The sequence below is a fragment of the Leiobunum rupestre genome, chromosome 11, assembly GCF_980474605.1.
Source record: "Leiobunum rupestre chromosome 11, qqLeiRupe1.1.hap1, whole genome shotgun sequence".
In the NCBI taxonomy this organism is placed as follows: Eukaryota; Metazoa; Arthropoda; class Arachnida; order Opiliones; family Sclerosomatidae; genus Leiobunum; species Leiobunum rupestre.
Window position 1 is genome coordinate 45,556,373 of NC_143394.1, and position 22,823 is coordinate 45,579,195.

General features: G+C 34.9%; 1 protein-coding gene across 5 annotated transcripts in view; it reads right to left on the reverse strand.

Moving 5' to 3' along the window:
• The window catches only part of LOC149922992 (uncharacterized), a 41,950-nt gene extending 23,176 nt beyond the window's left edge, over positions 1 to 18,774 (reverse strand). For 3 of the 5 annotated variants that reach the window (XM_090163278.1, XM_090163279.1, XM_090163277.1), the window contains exons 1-2: positions 17,956 to 18,774; positions 11,170 to 11,437 (exon numbers count right to left, since the gene is read on the reverse strand). In XM_090163278.1, the coding sequence (XP_090019404.1) occupies positions 11,170 to 11,437; positions 17,956 to 18,347 (660 nt within the window). In that variant the 5' untranslated portion in view covers positions 18,348 to 18,774. Of the gene's footprint in view, positions 1 to 11,169; positions 11,438 to 12,198; positions 12,322 to 13,868; positions 14,192 to 17,955 lie in introns of those variants that run through there. The other 2 variants (XM_090163280.1, XM_090163281.1) reach the window with 2 other exon arrangements.
• Positions 18,775 to 22,823: the final 4,049 nt, after the last annotated feature.

Sequence of the window (22,823 nt, forward strand, 5' to 3'; positions counted from 1 at the left end):
GGAAAGCGGATAACAAGATATTATCTATTCTAAATAAATTGTTTAAGATCTATAACATTCGGAATTTGTTTATTCAGATTCAGTACTTTACTCTCGACTTTACTAGTGGATTATGGGTTGTAAATCATAAGTAATATACTAATAACTATGGTTTTAATTATAAATTTCTTTTTTCGAGACTGACACTCGGTCCCAGCTCCGACTAGGACTGGCAACCGAACTGAATAGTATGTTATCGTCCTTGCTTGTTATATATTTCTCTTTGGCTATGTATTTAGACACTAGGGGCTCTGTGCTGAATTAAATTAATTTATCAGTGAAATATAGGATAATATAGGAAGAAACTTGGAGGGAAATAAGTAAAATATAGGAAAAAACAAGATAAAATTAATTATACAATAAGATAAAACAGTTTTCAAAATTGTTTAAAGGGGGTATAACCTTCAAAATAAAGTTGGTAACCGATAGAAATAGTTAAAAACTATCGTCAAACAGTGTTGCAAATAAGCATCTTTAAAAACTAGGACGGTTTTAAAGACTCCTAAGGGTAAAATAACAACTATTTTAATTTCTTCAGACTTTTGAGTTAAAATTTATGGTATAATATAGGAAATTATAGGAGAAAAAGGAAGACAGTATGGTTAAAATCGGTTGTAACCGGTGGTGTAAAAATGCTCAAATTGCTTATATGTAGCCCTCACTACTTGCCCGATTTCGAAATTACGTTTTTGCGCGTGACAGTACCTTTACATTGTGAGGTATAGCAGGCTTATTTACCCGCTTTTATACCCTAACATGGCGGCGTATTCTTACGCGCAAAATGAGTTTTAAGATCCCCAATTGCTTATATCTAGCTCTCATTACTTATGAAAAAAAAGTGAAGGTTAAGTTTTAGTTTCGTTTTGGAATAAAAAAATTATCTGCATTTTATTTATAAATAGTATTTAAAATTTTCAATATTTCTAATTCATTTCTCAATATTTTTTAATAAAAAATGTGGTTTTAACCATGGATATTTTGGTGGCTAAAACCGGTTTCAGCCAGTCTGGCTGGTTCTTGCCAACCCTGAAGGAAGGATCTGTGGTCACCGTCACCCTGAGCTTAAAAAAAACTCATTTTACAATCGTTTATGCCCAATATTCGTGAAACATCTAAAACTTTAGGTACTATCTCCTTCATTTTAATTTATACAAATATTCCTCGCTGCCTGTTTTCGGTTGTATAAACTTGGTATTTAGATGGTTAATTAAGACAACCTACGCAAATTAAAACGCCTAAATGACATTTCGAAATGGTTGGAAGGCAACCTAATTACGAACTCTAAATGATATTCGGTTTTCTGACAGAACGTACGCCGTGGTGTACCCGCCCACGGAATTGGTACGATACATCACCACACAATCCGACGAGAGTATAGTAATCAAGAGGGGTTTTTCTCTGGAGGATGCGAAAACCTGTTCCGACGATAGCCGGGGATGGCCAGATACCGCGTCATATAAGTATACAAAATATAAAGGTTTTCAGGCCTACCGCGAAACTCTGGTGCCGATAATTATTCGGGATAGGCGAAAAAGATTTTTTAAACTGGTACGAATTTCGATTCTTATCCGTCTTTGCACCGTACGCGTCACGTACGGTGTAAGATAATTTGGTCTCGACTATCGGGTGTGGGTGTTGGGATATCTCAGCCCATAGGCGATTACATTATCACTTTACGAGTAGCGCTAGAAAGTGGGTGTATTCGACCTTACAGGCGTTAATAAACGCGTTTATCATATCGGATTTTATACCAAATAATGGAGATTGGCGATATGGAATTGTCACCCTAAGCGGACGCAACCAACGGTAGCCGGAAAGCGATCAAGCGTGGAGCCGCTCAAGACGAAGATAACCATTTACAAACACGCTGATAGCGACGAGGTTCTAGTTAGGCGAATGCCGATTTTTTATCCGCGCCTTCGTCAAAATATTTCACGTACTAGATTTGGTTTTAATTGTAACTTAAGATAATATTAGTGACAGAAATTGAAGGGGAAAGAACACTATAAAATGGGGTGTAAAATTAATAATATAAATTGAAGCCCGTACAGCGGATTAATACGCGCGTTAAATTCCCATTGAAACCTACCTCAAACCTGCATTTTTACATTTAGATGGATACTTGTCTTGTATTTTCTAAAAAGTAGGAAACCGAAAGACTATACAATCTCTTTTTCCAAGCTATTAATTTCTTAAAAGATGTTAAAATTAATTTCTTAAAAGATATTAAAATTAATTTCTTAAAAGATATTAAAATTAATTTCTTAAAAGATATTAAAATTAATTTCTTAAAAGATATTAAAATTAATTTCTTAAAACAAATTAAAATTAATTTCTACAAAATATAAATTTCTACAAACATTAATTTCTACAAACATTAATTTCTACAAACAGTAATTTCTACAAACAGTATATCTACAAACATTAATTTCTACAAACATTAATTTCTACAAACATTAATATCTACAAAATATTAATTTCTTAAGAACATATTAATATCTACAAAATATTAATTTCTTAAGAACATATTAATATCTACAAAATATTAATTTCTTAAGAACAAATTAATATCTACAAAATATTAATTTCTTAAGAACTTATTAATTTCTTAAAAATAAATTAATTTCTTGAAAATATATTAATATCTTAAAAATATATTATTATTTTTAAATATATTTTTTTCTTACAAATATATTAATTTCTTGAAAATATAATAATTTCTCGAAAATATATTAATTTCTTGAAAATATAATAATTTCTCGAAAATATATTAATTTCTTGAAAATATAATAATTTCTCGAAAATATATTAATTTCTTGAAAATATAATAATTTCTCGAAAATAAATTAATTTCTTATAAACAGTTTCATAAAAACATATTAATTTAATATTAATCGACTATTATAGAGTTATGGCACTGTTCTTAGTACGTCACCCATGCTCTTTCCTGTAGATAAAAAATTACTCCCAAAATGGCAGCCATGACCAAAGCTACGGAGTGCTACCACTCTATTAAAGTCGTCATTTAGATCAATATAAATATATGCGTTTCAATAAACCGGCGCGTGATTGTACAAATTCAATATTCGACCTTCGCTGGCTAAAAATGTCTCTTCGAAATAAGAATGACTGAGTAAAATTATCAACGCAGCCTTTGTACGAGATGAGTTGGGAATATTTGGATAAAAGCGAGTGTTTATCTTGGCTAAAAAGGTAGGCGTGCACACGACGACGTGCGTAGCGACGAGGGGACGGATATCGTGTGTACATAACGAAGACTATTAATGCGGGGAATTATCATCGTCATTTTTGTCCAACATCTGTCCCAGCTACGACGGTACGACGGGCGAAGATAACCACTCTAACGGACTTTAGAAACGGGGGAAAAAGTGTCAAGACTCTCGTAGGAGCAGCTGTACGCGCGTTCAAAGATGGCACATATTTTGCTATCATTTTTTTAAAAATAATTCCGTAAAATAGGAATGATGGGGTTACGCGCTTTGATACGAGTGTAACGAGTGTTAAGGTCTGATACGAGGGTTAAGGCCTCATGCGAGTGTAAGTGTAACGAGGGTTAAGGCCTCATGAGAGTGTAAGTGTAACGAGGGTTAAGGCCTGATGCGAGTCTAATGAGTGTTAAGGCCTGATGCGAGTGTAATGAGTGTTAAGGCCTGATGCGAGTGTAATGAGTGTTAAGGCCTGATGCGAGTGTAATGAGTGTTAAGGCCTGATGCGAGTGTAATGAGTGTTAAGGTCTGATGCGATTGTAACGAGTGTTAAGGCTTACTGCGAGTGTAAAGAAACTCGTGTTAAGGCCTGATGCGAATGTAATGAGTGTTAAGGCCTACTGCGAGTCTAATGAATGTTAAGGCCTGATGCTCTTTTTACAGCTTTATGCAGCTTGGATATCGGCACATTTTAAAAACCTATAGGTACAAAAAGGCAGCCTTGACGCACGCGTTGTTAATACTTCTACAAGTGTTTTAGAAAATTTTTGAAATTGGACAATGTTAGTCCGTGATAATAGAAGAACAGTGGCGTACAATTGAATTGGTCGATCTTGTACAAGTATAGTAACATGGTTCCTATATTTTAGTTATATTAAAAAAGGGTTGAGGTAATTTACCAATCAACTCGCAGATTAAGGCTCTTACCATTAGGCTCCCGGGTCGTAGTCCGGCTGTACCACCTTGGACCACGGTTAGTAATCTACTGCAGAAGCGGTTGTGGATTAACCACTACGGTGATTAGGCTCAAGCCTAACGGACCGGGGCCCACGAATCTTTCCAAAATGTAGGCGGCCCGAGACAAGGCTAAAGTTACTAAGTTTATTTTAATTCACCCGCCTCTGTACAACTTCCCATTATTTAAGTATCTACGACGTAAGAGCAAAAGTAAATAGGGTGAGAAAGAATCGGATTGGCTAACGTGTAGTCCTAATTTTTCAATATTTCGTTTCAGTGACCCAAGACCTGTTTACAGCGATTTTATCAAAACGTTTAGTGCTTTAATTAGGCGAATATGAACTAGTACGTGTTGAAATACATCACAATAAATTAAATTAAAACCATATGTAACATAATTACTCATAAGTGTGCCTCTGTTTAACATCTCTGTATTAAAAATTTAAATGAGACCTTAATGTTTCATAGCCACCAAAGAAAATACGGACTAACGTCGCGTAAAATTGATTTTAACTTCCTACCCTCCCCGCCAGAACTAGTTTTGATGACGATAAAACCGTTATCGACCGGGAAGTGACGTCAATTACGTCATATCCTTGAAACAAGGTCTCATTATGATAAAAATTTATTTCTGGCACACTTATGAGTAATTATTTTACATGTATTAAAACTAATCTAACTAAAATAATCGGTTATTTGCTACAATCAAATAGGCCCCTCTAATTCGAACTAAAAACCACTTAGAAAAGCTAGTTTATTTAATATAAACGGCTAGTTTATTAACGCGTTACCCAACTTCATTGGATACTACAATATAAGGTCAGTTAAAGACTTTATCCCATTATTTACTTCTGGTAATCGTTTCAGCGTCACAATATATGGACGTAATGGGCGAGCAGACTACGCTAGCAGACGACAACTTCCATAATTACGTAGCACCTTTACGAAGGCTAAAATATTTATCAAAATAAAAGCTGTTTACGCCTATAACAACCCTTCACCTCCGATGTACCGCCAACTTGCACTTTATATTTATTATTATTTTTATATAAAAGAAGATGAATTAGTCTACTTATTAATTCCGCCAGCATAGTGGCTCGCTACGAAAAATGAAGCTGATATGCTGAAGCGACCCAGACGTCTACCGCAACTCCACGTCTCCACCGCCAAGCTACCAATTATGGAATTTAACGGAATTGCGATAAACTCGGGGTTAACAAGGCGGACTAAAGGAAAGGGGTGCCCCCCCTCCCCCGTTTTATAATACACTGGGGTAAATTAAGCTTGAGGCGTAGATTATTTATAGAGGTATACGCGGAGCCCCCAAGCGGCAGATAGTGGAATTATCCCTCCAAGAGCGAAATTAATTGATGGGAAAATGAAGTACAAAGGGCGAGATCCGACATGGCGGGGGATTCCAACTGGGGGTTTGAGCCCCTTATTTCTTCGACTATTCCCGGCGCTTATTCTAAATTAAAAACTTTATACAAATCTAAAGAAGTCAATTTAGTAAATGGACTGTTAAAATAGGCAAATTTAACCCCCTTTTTTATCTTTGTAATAGAAGTTAAATTGAAATGTCGGGTTTGTGTTTTGCTAAAGTCGTTAAGTAGATAGCTATACGTGAGAAGGAGTATAATTCTATTCATACAGATATAAATATGCAAATCTGTTGTTTTTGAGCGTATTTTACGTAAAACCTTCACACGTGTATATATATAGTTATATATATTTATATAGTTATTACAATAAACGACCTCAAGTTCTTTTCTGTTTTACCATTTAAAACGTGAATTTGTTTCCCTGGCCGTTTCGCGTGATGGCTTCATTATATTTATTATATAAATGGTTTTGCCACGAAACAAAATACTTAATAATTTTTTAGATTATCAGAAGTATATAATATTTCTTTAGAAGTAACCATCTTCCTACGCTTGAAACAATTACAGAAGCCAAAATGGTTTATAAATTCACAGTAAATTTTCAACAGTTATTCGATATAGATATCTGGTGTACATTTAGAAAAACAAATTTAAAATCAATAAAATTTCAAAAAAAGGTTCTAAGTTAATTTAAAGGGGAACAGGCAGAAAAAAAACCTAGGCCTTTAAGAAATCCGTGAAATTAAACATAAAAAACGAAAATAATCAGAAGAAATGCATAAAAATAGGCAAACATTAAATGGAACTTTTAAAAATCAAAGATTATTTTAGTCGGGTGTTCAATTTGAATTTAAATGACTGGCCTATCAAATCGTGCTAAGGAAACCTAGCCTTGAAACTTATGAATGTATTGTATACTTCTGGTGTTATACAGATTTTTTTAATGAATAAAAATCTTCTACATAAGGGTGTTCAAAAAAGTATGTTTATTTTGGAACTACAAAATTTATCTTTCAACACAAAGAACGTAATCAAAATGAAAAATTCCAGAAAGCTTTCGCCTCTAGATTCCGTTTGAATTAATATTCTGGGAAAAGTTGAAATTTTGATAAACCCCAAACACTCGTGAAGTGTTTTCGTATAGATTTCGTCTTTTTTTCAATTATTTTATCAGTTGAAATACGACCCTATCGATGAAATTTAAATGACTAAAAATCACACTTGCAATAATATTGGTGAGTAATGTAAATTTTTTTCCCGATGCATCTGCTGCGAAATTATGTCAGTCCAAAAGGTGAGAAGGTTTGAAGTATAAAAACTTGTCTAGATAATGCGTTAAGTTATACATACACTTTCTGCCTCCATTTAAATATTCGATTCGAGTTTCAAAATGTTAAAAGGTAACATTTGTACCAAATTCTAAACTATTCGGGTGCGTTTTTCTTTAAAAATAACAGTTTTTTTAACCTTTAAATTTAAATGGTAAATTTTTTATAATTAAACTTTGAGCCAAGTTTGACAATTAATTAAAATCTTAAAGGCCAATTAATCTTTCTTTGAAATCATGTTTTTACAAACAAGTAATGCTAATATTTAAGGCAAAGGTTTTGATCCTAAATAATACGTTCAATTAATCTTTATACATATTAGTTATTATGTGTCTATAAATCAGTAATGTTTATAACTAAGGCGAAGGTAAAGAGCTTAAATTATTAAAGTGATAAATTAAACTATGAACCAAGTTTGACAATTAATTAAAACCTTAATAAAATGTTTAATTAATCTTTCTTGTGCATTGAAATATAAAATTTTATGATTAATGAAAATCTTAATAAAATGTGTAATTAATCTTTCTCGGGCATTGAAATATAAAATATGGTAATTAATTAAAATCTTAATAAAACGTGTAATTAATCTTTCTTGGAAATTGAAATATAAAATTTTACAATTAAATAAAATCTTAATAAAATGTTTAATTAATCTTTCTCGGACATTGAAATATAAAATCTGGCAATTAAAATCTTAATAAAATTATTAATTAATCTTTCTCGGACATTGAAATATAAAATCTGGCAATTAAAATCTTAATAAAATGTGTAATTAATCTTTCTCGGGCATTGAAATATAAAATAGGGTAATTAATTAAAATCTTAATCAAACGTGTAATTAATCTTTCTTGGGCATTGAAATATAAAATATGGCAATTAATTAAAATCTTACTAAAATGTGTAATTAATCTTTCTTGTGCATTGAAATATAAAATTTTATGATTAATGAAAATCTTAATAAAATGTGTAATTAATCTTTCTCGGGCATTGAAATATAAAATATGGTAATTAATTAAAATCTTAATAAAACGTGTAATTAATCTTTCTTGGAAATTGAAATATAAAATTTTACAATTAAATAAAATCTTAATAAAATGTTTAATTAATCTTTCTCGGACATTGAAATATAAAATCTGGCAATTAAAATCTTAATAAAATTATTAATTAATCTTTCTCGGACATTGAAATATAAAATCTGGCAATTAAAATCTTAATAAAATTATTAATTAATCTTTCTCGGACATTGAAATATAAAATCTGGCAATTAAAATCTTAATAAAATGTGTAATTAATCTTTCTCGGGCATTGAAATATAAAATAGGGTAATTAATTAAAATCTTAATCAAACGTGTAATTAATCTTTCTTGGGCATTGAAATATAAAATATGGCAATTAATTAAAATCTTAATAAAATGTGTAATTAATCTTTCTCAGGCATTGAAATATAAAATATGGTAATTAATTAAAATCTTAATAAAACGTGTAATTAATCTTTCTTGGAAATTGAAATATAAAATTTTACAATTAAATAAAATCTTAATAAAATGTTTAATTAATCTTTCTCGGACATTGAAATATAAAATCTGTAAGTTAATTAAAATCTTAATAAAATGGTGAAACAATCTTCATCGAGCATTGAAGCGTATTACTGGTAATCTGTCTATAAATAACTAAAATTAGCGAATTAGTAGATTAGTCCATTACAAAAAGGGATAAAAAAGCTAAACCCTAAGCAAATTTGAAGAAAATTTAAAAACTTACATAGCTCGGACCAATAGTCTTCGAGTAAACAAAAGACGCGAATCTTTAGTTTTTCACTCGAAGACCTATTGGTCCGAGCTATGTAAGTTTTTAAATTTTCTTCAAATTTGTTTAGGGTTTAGCTTTTTTATCCCTTTTTGTAATGGACTAATCTACTAATTCGCTAATTTTATCATCCTTTGCATTACATAACTACCAAACAGCTCGAAATTTGCCAAAAAAATTATAAATATCTTTTAAAAAACCCCACTGGTTGGGAATACCGTTCTGTACGAGGGAAAAATATCCCCGGGAAGTCTCTAATGCGTTTATCTTTATGGTATTATCCGGGTAAGAATGACGCGCGGTCATCAATGTTTATTGCGACATTCGAAATCGCTCGTGGAATGTTTTTTATTCGAATAGGCCTGGATTTAGGCCCATTCCGCGCGTTTATGTACGAGACTGAATGGGATTTTCCTTTATGGTGATTCTTCATCCCCCCCTCTTCTACTTTCGGGACTGTTCCCGCCAAAAAAAAACCTCAAAGGGGCCTATTTGCCTCCCCGTTTATTTTACGTTCGTAGTACTATGGCTCCTTCTTTAATCAGCCAATTAAGTTGCGTTATGTCTTTTCCACAAAATATACGAGCGAACAAAAAAAACCTTATTTCCATTTTCACGAGATGGGGGGGATGGGCGATGGTGAAGTTTTAACCCCCCGGTTAAATGTTGTTACCGGTCATGCAGTGAAAATCCCAACCCGTGAGTCTTTCGACATGGGTCTTGTAAATTCTACATCGAAGATTTCACCACTAAATAACCGATTTTTAAACGGATTAAATTCAAATCTAAAAATACAAATATTTTTGAAATTAAATATTAATATTTATTACAGTCTATTGAAAATAAACTAATTTTATTAAAGGTTAACTTAAAATGTCTCAGTATATTAAATTTAATTTAATTTAAAAATATGAAGTCACGCAAGGTTGGTTGATAATTATCGATAATTATACGACGAAAAAATCACGGTAATTATCAAATTAAAAAATTAAAAATTAAATGAAGTTGGCGACACATGTTGAACTGGATTTTGCAGTACTAGTTTAATTTCAAAGCAATACTTACAGGTTGTAACAGTATATACAGCAGTATTTATATTTACAACTATCCAAATTGAATTTTATTAAATTTGAAGTTGTTCGCTATGTGTTTAGTCTCATTTCAGAGTGAGGGATAAGAGTTCAAAGTGTAATTTTTATTTATATGTAGAAACAAACGTATCGTTTTACTAAACATAGAAATTTGACGACTCACATCGGTCAATTTCGTACATAAATGCGGTTAAAAAGGCGCCGATTTGTGAATTTGAAAAACTTGGTTATTATCAAAAAATCGGATTTTTAGTTTTTTCCCGAAAAAATTACATTTTTTTGGCCAACCCTGAAGTTGGTTTTGACGCCTGGGCTTGGTTTGACTCTAAACCATCAAAAGTAATAAACACTGTGAAATACGTCAATCCGTCATAAATATGGAAGCGCGTACTCCTTTTTAACGCGCCATCTTGTTTCTTCAGTGGCCACTTTTTGGAAAATGAGAAACTTTTGGTAGAGAGTAGAAGGGGGTGGGGTTTCTCGATCGCTGACAAGGCGAAGTAGCGTGGCCCCGGGGCAAGCAATGACAGGAATAGTAGTCTCCGTAGCATCGCTCTCGGGGCACAACGCGTCCCGGATATTTAGGGCCTGAATGTCGACTCGGGTCACTCGCGGAGGTCCCGAGATCCTCTTCTCGCGAAATGGCGAAAACCCATCCGTTGCCCCCTCGTCGGAGGGTACCGCGGGAGTCCACGGTTCGTTAGCAACCCCGCAGACCGTACCCAGGCGTCGCTTCCAGCCGCGGTGTCCGGTTGGACGATAGGCGGAGATCGTGCGGCGCGGGGAGGGCCCACCTGCTGGGAGCCGCTAGACTGATCAACTCCTTTTGTTCTAACGCGTGCCACTCTGGCGCCATGAGATGCCACAAGGTCACAGTTTAAGGGAGGAGGTACCTTTTGGCTAGTTTATAGACGCGATACACCCCCCTCGCCGTCCCCCGGTCCTTCCAGCGCGATGGATACTCTCCCTAGAAGATGGTGTATGTTTTGAGAACTCCGGCGCCTACACCAGCAGCGATCGAGGACTTTGAAGAGAGACTCGCGTCATGTTGGAAGAGAAGTCGACTTATTAGCGGATATTCCTTCTTTTCCCAGGGAAAGATTTTTTTTCCCCGAAGACACCCTAATCGACGCGCGTGTTTTTCGCCGGGGTTGGCCTTCCGTATATTCGCCAACTGATATGTTTCGCTTTCGTGTTTATGATAAAGACATTAGTACGTAAACAATTCGCCGATTGCGAATCGCGTTACAACGCGTCTATTTGTTAAACCGATTACTGGGCTCGTTTGGTTTTGGGGGAGACTTAAAAATAAAGCCTAACGCAAAATGATTTAACTTACGAATCCGTGCTTGTCGGAGATGTTGTTGGTGAGTTTGAGTTTGTGGAAAGAGACGACCTTCTGCATCCACTGTTCGCCGGTGCTGGGCGAGTCCGGGTGGATGTACATGCGCTTGGGCATTTCCGGGTCCGCCTTGCCGGCCACCACCCAGCGGCTGTTGTGGAACTTGTAGCGGCAGTCGTCCGCCGCCACGATGTCCATCAGCAGAATGTACTTGGACTTCTTGTCCAGACCCGTCACTCGCACTTTGTACGCCGGGAACATGCGCCTACCAAACAAATTAGAAATTAACAAAAATATTCAATCATATCAAAATGTAGAATTATCAGAAACTTAAACTACTGTAAACTTATTCAAAAAGCGAATGTTTTAAACTTAATCAAATACATCCCATGATTTTAATTAAATTTTACTTGTATTAAATATAATCAGGTAATATAATAATAATCAGGTAATATAATGATAATCAGGTAATATAATAATAATCATGTAATATAATAATAATCAGGTAATATAATAATAATAATCAGGTAATATAATAATAATCAGGTAATATAACAATAATCAGGTAATATATTAATAATCAGGTAATATATTAATAATCAGGTAATATAATAGTAATCAAGTCACCACCTATCCACCTTAGACCATAGTAATCCAGCTACTTTTAATATCAATAATTCAAGCATCGGCATTATAATTCCACGCGAGTCAACAGCTACCTACACTAACTATTACCGTTAACTTCAGCAAGTTTTATGGAAAGGGAAAACCGAAGAACTCGGGTGAAACACCTTAAACTAGTGGGGGTGAGAACTTGAAAACTCAACGCGGAGAAAGAGTTTTCACCCAAGATGCCAAAAGCTGATACTAACTATTCCGGCATCATAATTTTAATTAAGAAATCATCGTGGTTAAAACTTCAGTTAGAATTGAATAAAATTGGAAACTTCATGATATAAATTTGCGTTTTATTTAAAAACATTTTGAGTATTTTAATTTTTTTAAATGAAATGCAAATATCGTAACCTTCATTTCAAACGTATTACATTAAATAAATAATAATTAAAATCGAGTTATGAAAAATAAAATTTGAATATTAGCTTCTCTCCCGATTTTACCGAATTAATTTTATCTTATTTTTGAAGAGATAATTAAATTCTGCTAAATAATAATAATAATAATTTTGAGTGGTTCTGGGGAAGGATAATTTTATGATATCACCCAAAAACAGTCCAGATATAAAAAAAAATTACGGTTACTAAAACATTTACTGATTTTTTGTTTCGATTTTTAAGAAAATAGGATAGAATTTAGAATAAAATATTTATTTTCCTGACAAATAATTGGTATTTGAAGATACGCCTTTGTCGTGGTACAAGCTTTAACTTTTAAGTAGTTAAATTTCGAACAGCCACGAAGTACCCGATTTGAGTTACATTAAAAATACGGTATTGTCAACCATGCATTTGCTTAGCTTCAAATTAATGTTAATTAAATTTCATTATTATTAGTAACTTTGCTTTGGTATATAGTACATTTTAAAAATTAAAGTATAGGTTGTTTAAATTATCTTTTTTGTGACATTTGATAAAAATCGCATTATAAATCCAATTAATTTATATCAGGCAATCCGTCTTTAGACATTTTAATTATGATAACGCAAAACATTCCGTCATTAATAACGAAAAATATTGCAATTTTTGCCAAACTATTTTGTTTAAATTTAAAAAGATATATTAAGAAGGATTTTTCAATGGTTTTGTCAAAGTGTAGGCAAGGTATGATATGGCCTACCTAAATATTTTAAAAGAGACCCAACCAAATCCTATCAAGGGTGCCCAAATATTTTAAACAGGGTTCGTACGAAAATTTCTGATCTAAAATCCCTGACTTTTCCAGGTTATCCCTGACCAATTTTTGCCAATATTCCTGACCTTTTTGGTTATATTTTTGGACTTTTTTTTAATTATTTTAGGTCAAAAATTATTTGTTAATATGTGGTTTGGTTGACTAACTAAAATCCCTGACTTATCCCCGACTTTCTACGAAATTATTTAAATCCCTGACTTATCCCTGACGTTTTCCCTCCATTTTACAGATCCCAGACTTTACCAGGTTTTCCAGGATATCCAGGTTCTATACGAACCCTGTTAAATAAGAGAAAACAATTTATAAATTGTTTAAATTATAAAGAAAATTATTAAACGAAGTGATTATTTTGAGAACGAATTAAATTATTTTTCTAGCCCATCCTAAATTGGCATACTTAAAGGTCTAGGTTTTGTTCTGCCTATCCCCCTTTAAATTAATTTAGTGGTAGGCCAACCGCTGAACATGTTGGCCTAATTTAAAGGGCGACAGGCAGAAGAAAACCTAGGCCTTTAACCCTAACACCCTAGCGCCGCTACTGAATATAGAGCCAATACTTAATTATCCACAGTTTCTACCGCACTGTACTTAACACACCAAACGACAAAAAACTTAATTGTCCTTTAATTAATCTAAATTAACTATATCATTACCCTTTTTTAATACACGTACTAAGGTACTTAATTTCTCATTGCATCAGGTATACAGAATATGAAATTCTAATAGTAAAAAAAATGTCTTAGGCCTGAATCTTTCTAACCCAGAGTTACGGGAAAAAATCGTGTGCTTTTTTGGTGACTCTTCTGTCTATAATAAAGAGCACTTACAGAAAATCAAATTTGCGATCGTTTTCTCGAGCTGTAGGAGTGTGAAAGAGGGCCAGAAATATTCGCGTGATTGCTTCCATATTGTTTTTCTTTTAGCACGCGAAAAGTGGCGTAGAATTTGGCCACCTTCTTGCCAAAGTGGAAATCGATGCGCGCCCGCTGGATTGGGCTTTCCCGCAACGCACGCTTCTCGTCGTACCACTGTAAAAGATATATACACATACGCTACACGCGCCTATTGCTTCGACGGTCTGGTTTGCCATTTTCAGTTTCCCCTAATTGCTTCATGATTTCGGACAAGGCGAGAAAGTTCACGTGGCCTGTCTATACTCTACACCGTGGCTAGGCAGTTGTAATTAAAATTTAATTTAATGTAAAATACGTGATACGATTAGGTTTAAGGGATTGCACCGTTTGTACGACTTCGCTGAGCGCCAATAGAGGTCGGCGGAACAAATTAATTAACCGCAAAAATTTCAATTAATCATTAAAATTAGTATTATTTGATTTATACGAATAAATTATACGATTAAACAACGATTTAACATGCAAAATTAACCATTTTTTCGAATATTTCTTAATAATTCTCGGTTATGGATAAATATAAACAATCATATAATTTCTTATTCAAACGCCGACCTCTAGCTCCAAATAATAATAATAATAATAATCAGTTAGGCTAATACCCAAGGCACCACCTTAGGCCTAAATCATCGAGCGACTTTTAAAGCCATTAGTTCAGTTGGCCGGGTTACAATGCGTAGGAGGGTGGTGGTAAGCCCTTCATGCCACGCGAGTCAACAGCTCCCTATACGCTATTACCGTTACCCTCTAAAACGTTTTATTCGAAACGAGAAACCAAAGAACTCGAGGGAAAACCCCTTAAACCAGTGGGGAGAGAACTTGCAAACTCAACGCGGAAGCCTAATTTTGAAAATAATATCGTTGTTTAGGTTTGAAATAGTTTAAAATGTTCTGTCTAAATAACTGAAATATGAATGAATTTTTATTCGTATTTATCGAGGGAACATTACGTAATTTCGTCGAAGCGTTTCAAAAACCACTGGTCCATTGCAAACGGAAATTCTACGCCTATACGTTAGAAGTAAAAATTAAATTGCCTGTTTAAAAACGCCGCGCGTTATTTGATACGTTATTGTTTTATTTTAACAAACCGGTGACGTTAGTAAGTTTTAAAATATTTACTTAAATTATTACGAGGTGGTAAAGACAATAAAACCACGTATTTATGGGTTAGCCTTTATTATTAATAAAGGCCAACCCATAAATACGTGGTTTTATTGTCTTTAGAAGGAATCGTTTAATTTTTTCGTTATTTTGGATGCTTAAAGATAATGTTAATTTAATGTCAATGTTGTGAATAGGTAAGAAATGTTTAAATAATAAATGTGTCAACTTCGTAAAAGCTTCAATTTGGTGATCAAATTCAAGTGTTTGTAAATATTTCATTCTATTGCAAATACGTCAAAAACTCTCCAATAAATAAAGGAAAAGTTTTCGAGATCCTTTTTTTTCTTAAGATACTTGTGAAGTTGGCAAGTACGCTATCGAATTGAAGTGCTTGTAAACACTTTCGTGGCTAGCATACTTATAAGACTTGAAAAGTGTTTTTGAATTTATTAACTGCGGTCCAATTCATAGCACCAGAAGTCAATTATAAGAGAAAGTCGCAACAGAGGGGTACTATAGGTCACTGTGGCGGATGACTATAAAGGATATTTACGTATTGTAACATTGCGAGATTAATTGCGCAGGGTTTTGTCGAGCGGGGAAGGTCCTGGGTTCAAATCCTGGTACTGACAAGACTGAAAATGTACCATTTTGGTTTCTTAAAATTTCTCAAATTTTTTTTGTGACATAAACATGGTTATAATGATAATTCTTTACTTGTTTTTAAGTTGTAAATTTTCTTTCGATACAAAATATGTTAAGTTCTATGCAATGATTCGAACCCGCACCAATTCATACAGCAAATTCTTACGCATAGAGATGTCGCCACAGTGGATAAATACAGTACTTTATCAATGACTATTACTAATCTTATCTCCAGAGCCCTACGTTTATCGTTTATGGTAAAACTCAGTGGTTCGCGTTTTTTAACATGGCGGTTATAGCAACTTTAAGACTTCCCTCCAGAAGTGGTTTATTATTGACTTCTGATAACGCTTATTTCATTTTTAAGCTTTATATTTTTCAACCCGTAAACAAATAAAGGTGCCGTAAATGTATTCTTCGAAATAAATTAGCTATAAATCGTAAACAAGAAGTTGTATTTGGTTAACCATATATTTTAAATATCAGTAATGGCGCCAAGATTTTTGCCTATAGGTGGATCGTAATTTTAATTTTTTGGGTCCTTATTTAAGGTTCATACAATTATTGGGAAACCGATTTTACTGATATTTCCAGGTTTTAAGATTACCTATGATTTTAGCTTTACTCATTTCATGATCGACATTTAAATTAAATTGGTTCCGTATCATTGTATATGACCGAAGTAAAAAACTATGTAAATTTTAATTCTTTCTGAACCTTAATAAATTTCCCTAATTTCGCTGAATTTTCCAAAAAATAAGGAATTTCCCTGATATTTCCAGGTCTGTATGAATCCTGCTTATATAGAGTAATATCGGTGTGACGTATGTCGACGTCACCCATGCTTTTTCCTATAAATAAAAAATTGCCCTAAAAATGGCGGCCATATCCCAAAGCTACAGAGCGATACTACTCTATTATATTTATAATAAGGCCCTTAGAAAGTTAGAATGATTTTGGGTCCCCTTAAAATTTCCCAAATTCATCTTCGTAATTTAAATATCTACGCTCCTTCGCAGAAGTTGATATTCCAATTTAAAATTGCAAGGTTAGATTGCAGCCACATTTAAATAAAATTGTTGAGGTTCGTAAATCTTTTCATAATTATTAGGGCCGCTATGACTTTAAAATGCGAGTCGCTGAAACGCGTACGTGTTAAACTTTCACGCCCAATTTTGATTAATATCAACCGTAAAATTTTGATGCAGCTGTTGGGGTTTTCACGTTAAATCAAGTTTAATTGTAAACCAATGTGGAAAGTTGCGGGTAAACAACATACAGGTTCCGGACCATTCAATCGATAGATTTATAAATATAACTAATCACAACCTATACTTCTAATAATACGCTTTTAAAACGGATTTTAGCTCAAATACAGTATATTACACCATTTTAGTTTGCTCTCAGGTGTTGCACGATTTTTGTTATAGTTACATTACGCGCGATAACATATGTGCTTCCAACGGTTTTATACTTTTACATTAAAACGCCTAAAGCCCTATTTCGTAAATTACCGGGTAAAATATAAGTGACCCAACTTTAAATAAAATCCAATTACAATGTTGAAAAAAAGTGTACCAGACATTTTATTTTGGAAAGTGGTTGGATACTCTAGAAAAGATTTTAGTCAAAATCCATAAATATAACCTATAGATTTTATTTCTCACAGACTTTATGTAAATGAAATCCTTTCATAAAATAAAGGATTTAAAAAATTCAAAATGCTAGTATTTTGGATTTTAAAAATACAAAATGATTGTATTTTACTTTTCATAGACTTTAAATAAAAAAATCTTTAATAAAATCTAGGACTTTAAGAATTCAATATCCTAGATTTTCCTTCCCATAGACTTTATATAAAAAAAAACCTTAATAAAATCTAGAACTTGCAAAATACTTTCCCATAGATTTTATATTAAAAATCCTTTATATAAAATCTAGGACTTTAATACTAGATTTTCCTTCCCGTAGATTTAAATAAAAATCCCTAATAAAATCTAGGACTTTAATACTAATTTTCCTTGCCGTAGATTTAAATAAAAATCCCTAATAAAATCTAGGACTTTAATACTAGATTTTCCTTCCCGTAGATTTAAAACAAATCCTTTATAAAATTAATAATTTGTGGTGTAAAAAATCAATTTAATAGGTTAATTTAACGTTTGTACAAAGACAATTAATATTGAATAATAATTAAAATCGCGGAGTAGAATCTAAATTAGCGTCGAATTGAACAAGATCGAGCTCCTACCTGCCGGATTTGGTGATGACCATTTCGGTGCCGAAGACGTGAAACTTCTCCCAAAGATCCTTGCACTCCAGGTTAACTTTGGGATCGTCACGAACGCCGTCGTCTTCGGGTTCGAAGGCTCTTAGCGGTCTCAGGTGTTGCTGATGCGCCAAGACGTCCTCGGCGGTGATGTGCGGCGGGCCGGGTGGCGGCGGCTTCGGGAAATGCGCCGACGCGGGTCCGTAGCCGGCCGCCGCCACCGCCGAGTTGAACGAGAACGCCGACAGATACGGCGGCTGAGTCAGGATCGAGTTGACGCTGAAATCCGGCGGCCGAACGTGCGGCATCAGGAACGGAGGGTAGGCCATGCCCTGACCAGCAGCCGCGGGGTCGGGAGACGGCTCGTACCGCATCGGGGGAGCGTCGTCCGAACTTCCTTGACGGTAAATTATTTCGCTGCCTTTTTTAAATACCCGCGCTAGAGAAAGTTTTTATCAAATTTTGTTCCAACGCGACGCGAAATTTCCCGCCGAGTTTTGGGGATTCGTAGCCGGCGTTTTTACGGACACCCCAAATAAAAAGGCGGATATTGTTAAGCCTCGTCAACCGATTGTATAGTCGAGAGTCGAGGACGCCGCTATAACGCGTGCGGACTGCTCCGTGGAGATCTTGTAGTAGCGTTGCTATTGTTGATGGTAATGGAAAGAGTCATTACCCGTGTTGGTAGCGCGGTGGAAGGCAGCGTCGCCGCAGTCCTTTCGTGTCGAGGGGTGCGACGTTTCTGGCCTCGGATAAAAGGGTGCAAGGTCTGTCGCGTTTGGCGAAGGAGAAATCGCCCCTCTCGCTCTCTCTCTTGGCGGAGAGTAGAGGATGGGGAGAGTTTGCGCCTCTCGGTAGCGTGCTAAAAGCGTCGGCTTGGCTCCTCCGTCACGCGGGCGTGCGAGACCGTAGCTGCGCACCATCACCAGGAGACTGGAGGCTTCTGATTGGCTGCCTCCGCGGTGGCGAACGAATCACTCCCGGCGCGTGAGCTTGCCGCGTGCGGCTCGTAATTCATCAAGTTGCGGCTGAAAGGGAGAGAAAGGGGGCCTGCTCCGGGGGGGGGGGCAACGGAGAACTCTCCTAAATCCGAGGGAGGGTGAGAATAATAACTATCTACCTCTCTCGTCTAAACTCTCTTCCAGAGAATCCTGAATTTGTCTCTCCTCTCTCTTTCTCTCTTCGATCGGGGAAAATCTAAAACGGCGCTCGTGCTGCCATCTTTGGTCGATTGTGATAAATGTTGGGGATCCGCTGGTGATGCGAACGAGACCTCTTTTTGGAAAAGGTCGGTTTACTTTACTATGATCAACGGGGGTCGAAGAAGAAAACTTAGAGGCTCTCCAAGCAGACTTCATGTGTTTTTTTGGTTTTAAAATGCACGTCATTAAGACTACCAAATTAATAAATATTTTTTGTCAAGACTAAAAATGGAATAAATAATATTTCTCAAAACTACCAATGGAATAAATGATTTTTCTCATGGAGTACTTTTTCTCAACACTACCAATGGAATAAATACTTTCTCTCAAGACTACCAATGGAATAAATATTTTGTGTCAAGACTACCAATGGAATAAATATGTTTTGTCCATACTACCAATGGAATAAATATTTTTTTAAAGAGTACCAATGGAAATGTTTTTTTTTGTCAAGACTACAAATGGAATAAATGATTTTTCTCAAGACTACCAATGGAACAAATACTTTTTCTCAAGACTACCAATAGAATAAATACTATTTATCAAGACTACCAATGGAATAAATATTTTGTGTCAAGACTACCAATGGAATAAATATGTTTTGTCCAGACTACCAATGGAATAAATATTTCTTTAAAGAGTACCAATGGAATAAATTATTTTTGTCAAGACTACCGATAGAATAAATAATTTTCGATACTAGGGGCTGTTCACAAATTACGTAACGTGGTAGGGGGGAGGGGGGGTTTTGGCAAGCGTTACGAATTGTTACGTGGGGGGTTCACTAAAATGTTACGTAACACATCTTATTTTTAATATCGTAGAATAAAATATATTCGTTTAAATCGGGATTAAGACGATTAAATCCGGATTAAAACGGTTAAATCGGGTCTTAGACGTTTAAATCGGGTTTTAGACGGTTAAATCGGGTTTTAGACGTTTAAATCGAGATTAATATGATTAAATCGGGATTTAAATGATTAAATCAGAATTAAAATGAATAAACCGGGATTTAAATGATTAAATCAGAATTAAAATGAATAAACCGGGATTTAAATGATTAAATCAGAATTAAAATGAATAAACCGGGATTGAAACAATGAAATGGTGATTAAAATTGTGAAATTGAGATTGAATTGATAGTCTTGATAAAAATTTTAATCACAGGACACCCCATCTGGTAGCGTAAAACGTTAGAAATTATTCACGGGCTTTTTCCTTAATCAAATTATTAGATTTGGATTGGATTATAATAGATAAAACAAGTCAGAAAAGCCGTAATATATGTGGCACATCCACATAGAAGTATACTAATGATCAAATATCTGGACGCCCATTTGCCCATAATCAAATTGTGGACTAAGAATGCACTTAAATTCTTATCTTTTGATGAATCATTTATATTTGTCGCCTTAGTGGGTCCTGATAAATTAAGGGCCCAAACAGGTATCTCAATTCAGAATAATTTTCCTACCACATTTATCAACGTATCTCCATAATTGGTATTACCACTTATGGTATCTCTTATAATTGCTGCCCCAGCGGCTGCTGATAAACCAAGGGCCCAAACAGGTATCGCAATTCAGAATAATTTTTATACCACTTGCAATTCAGAATAATTTTCATACCACATTTATCACCGTATCGTTTATATTTGCTTCCACACAGTGGTTGCCGAGAAATCAAGTGCCCAAGTTTAGGGACCGAGATAACCCAGATTTACGGGCCCCTAAAGCCCAAATCGCTATCACGATCGAAAGATATTTTCTTTTCCTAATAATATAATAACGCACCATTTTTTTATCGTTTTACCGGTCAAGTAAATTTCTAATGCCCAATTTTAGGTATGAAATTGATATTGTGACCAAGAGCTTTTCAGGGCTGGCAGAGAAAATGCTTACACGGAAATCACGAACCAGTACCAACTATACATGGCACTAGCTCTTGTCAGTACGTGTGGACTGCGAATCAGGACTTAAGATTTACATTTCAACATAAAATAGGCACCTTTAATCATGACAACGCCACTGCTTTGACCTGGATATCTGAAGTATATTTACGCGAACCCAAAACCACAATACAAAAAAGATTTAAACAAAATAAACATTTCTTCGGGGCAGTTTCGCGAGGCCACTTGCGCAGAGTGCCTGAAAATTTGCCAAATTTCGGGAGGGGTCCAATTAAAAGCACCGACAAATCGTGACTAATTAGTTTTAACTGATTGAACTTGGCTTGGCGGGTATTGAGATGCCTTGTTAGTATTTTAGAAAAGGAATGGTATTGATAGGCGGTCTCGATCGATAATTATCGAAGGTGTTTGCAAATTATGACGCCAATAACAACAAAATCTAACTACACTTCGGTTACAAGAATAGTTTCACTCGAAATATGTTTCGATGTGAAACTAAAAATGCAAAACACCTATCATTTTTATTTGACCCTAGACGTCAAAGTTAATGATATCCTTGCAGCGACACGAAAAATATTTTGTCTCAATTTGACACTTTTTTTGTCATGATTGACATATCCCCCTGTACCATACACATATATTTAATGAGGGGAGGGGGTGTAAAAACAATATTTATTCTTGTGGTGAAAATTCAATCGATCCTGCAGAAGCTCTTTCCAATTGGTCTTCAAGGCCATGTCGGTTTCGTTAATTAATTAATTAACTTCAATAAAATTAGTAGCATACCATAGCAAATATAAAAGCGGAATAGAAATTATGTCTTTGAAAAAGCTTAGAAATATATCTATGGGTTATCTCCGGTTAATATTTCAAATATTTTGAGGAGTTGTAGGGGGTGAGTTGAGAAGTATGCCTGTTTTTTCTTCATTTTCCAACGATGAGTTTAAAGAGCGCCAGACAGCTTCAAAGTGTGGCCTACTAGCCCCTGGAAGTAGGCTGCCACAAGCGCAAAACCAAGCAGCAGGGACTTTAAATACTGTTTAAGTTTAAATTTTTCCGTGGTTACCTCTATTTGTTTACAAAGTCTTTTTTTACCTATCACATGAACCCAAACCTTAATCATAGACTAAGAAAGGTTTCACAAGGACATTTCGCGTGTGACCCCCCTTAGCTTTTTCCTGTATAACCGGCGGTGCGAGACCCCCCGACTTCGTTAATGGTGCGAACGGCCGCGCGCCCAGCGGATTTTTAAGAAAGTGGTGATCACGTGCATATTATTTTCAAACCCATATAGTACCTCACGTGTATCACATCTGATTTCTAAAACACGTGCTAATAAGAATAATATTTGAGTCCTTCTAATTTGGTTCGCACCAGCATTTTGATATACGTGGCGCCCTCCCGTGCTGAGACTTTACATGGTCCTAAATTCGCGCGCGAAATGTCCTTGTGAAACCTTTCTTAGTCTATGCCTTAATGTTCGCATTTCCCTGCTGCTTGGTTTTGCTTACTTCCAGGGGTTAGTAGGCCACACTTTGAAGCTCTTTGGCCCTCTTTTAACGCATTCGTAGGAAAACGGGGAACAACAGGTATACTTCTCAACTTACCCCCTACAACTCCTCAAAATTGCATAACATTTGAAACACCCTGTATATTTTAGGCGTGACTAAACGTAGCCACTTTTCACAATTTTCATTGCTTCAAAATCCTTTAAGGGGGAAGTCAGCCATAGCTCTAGA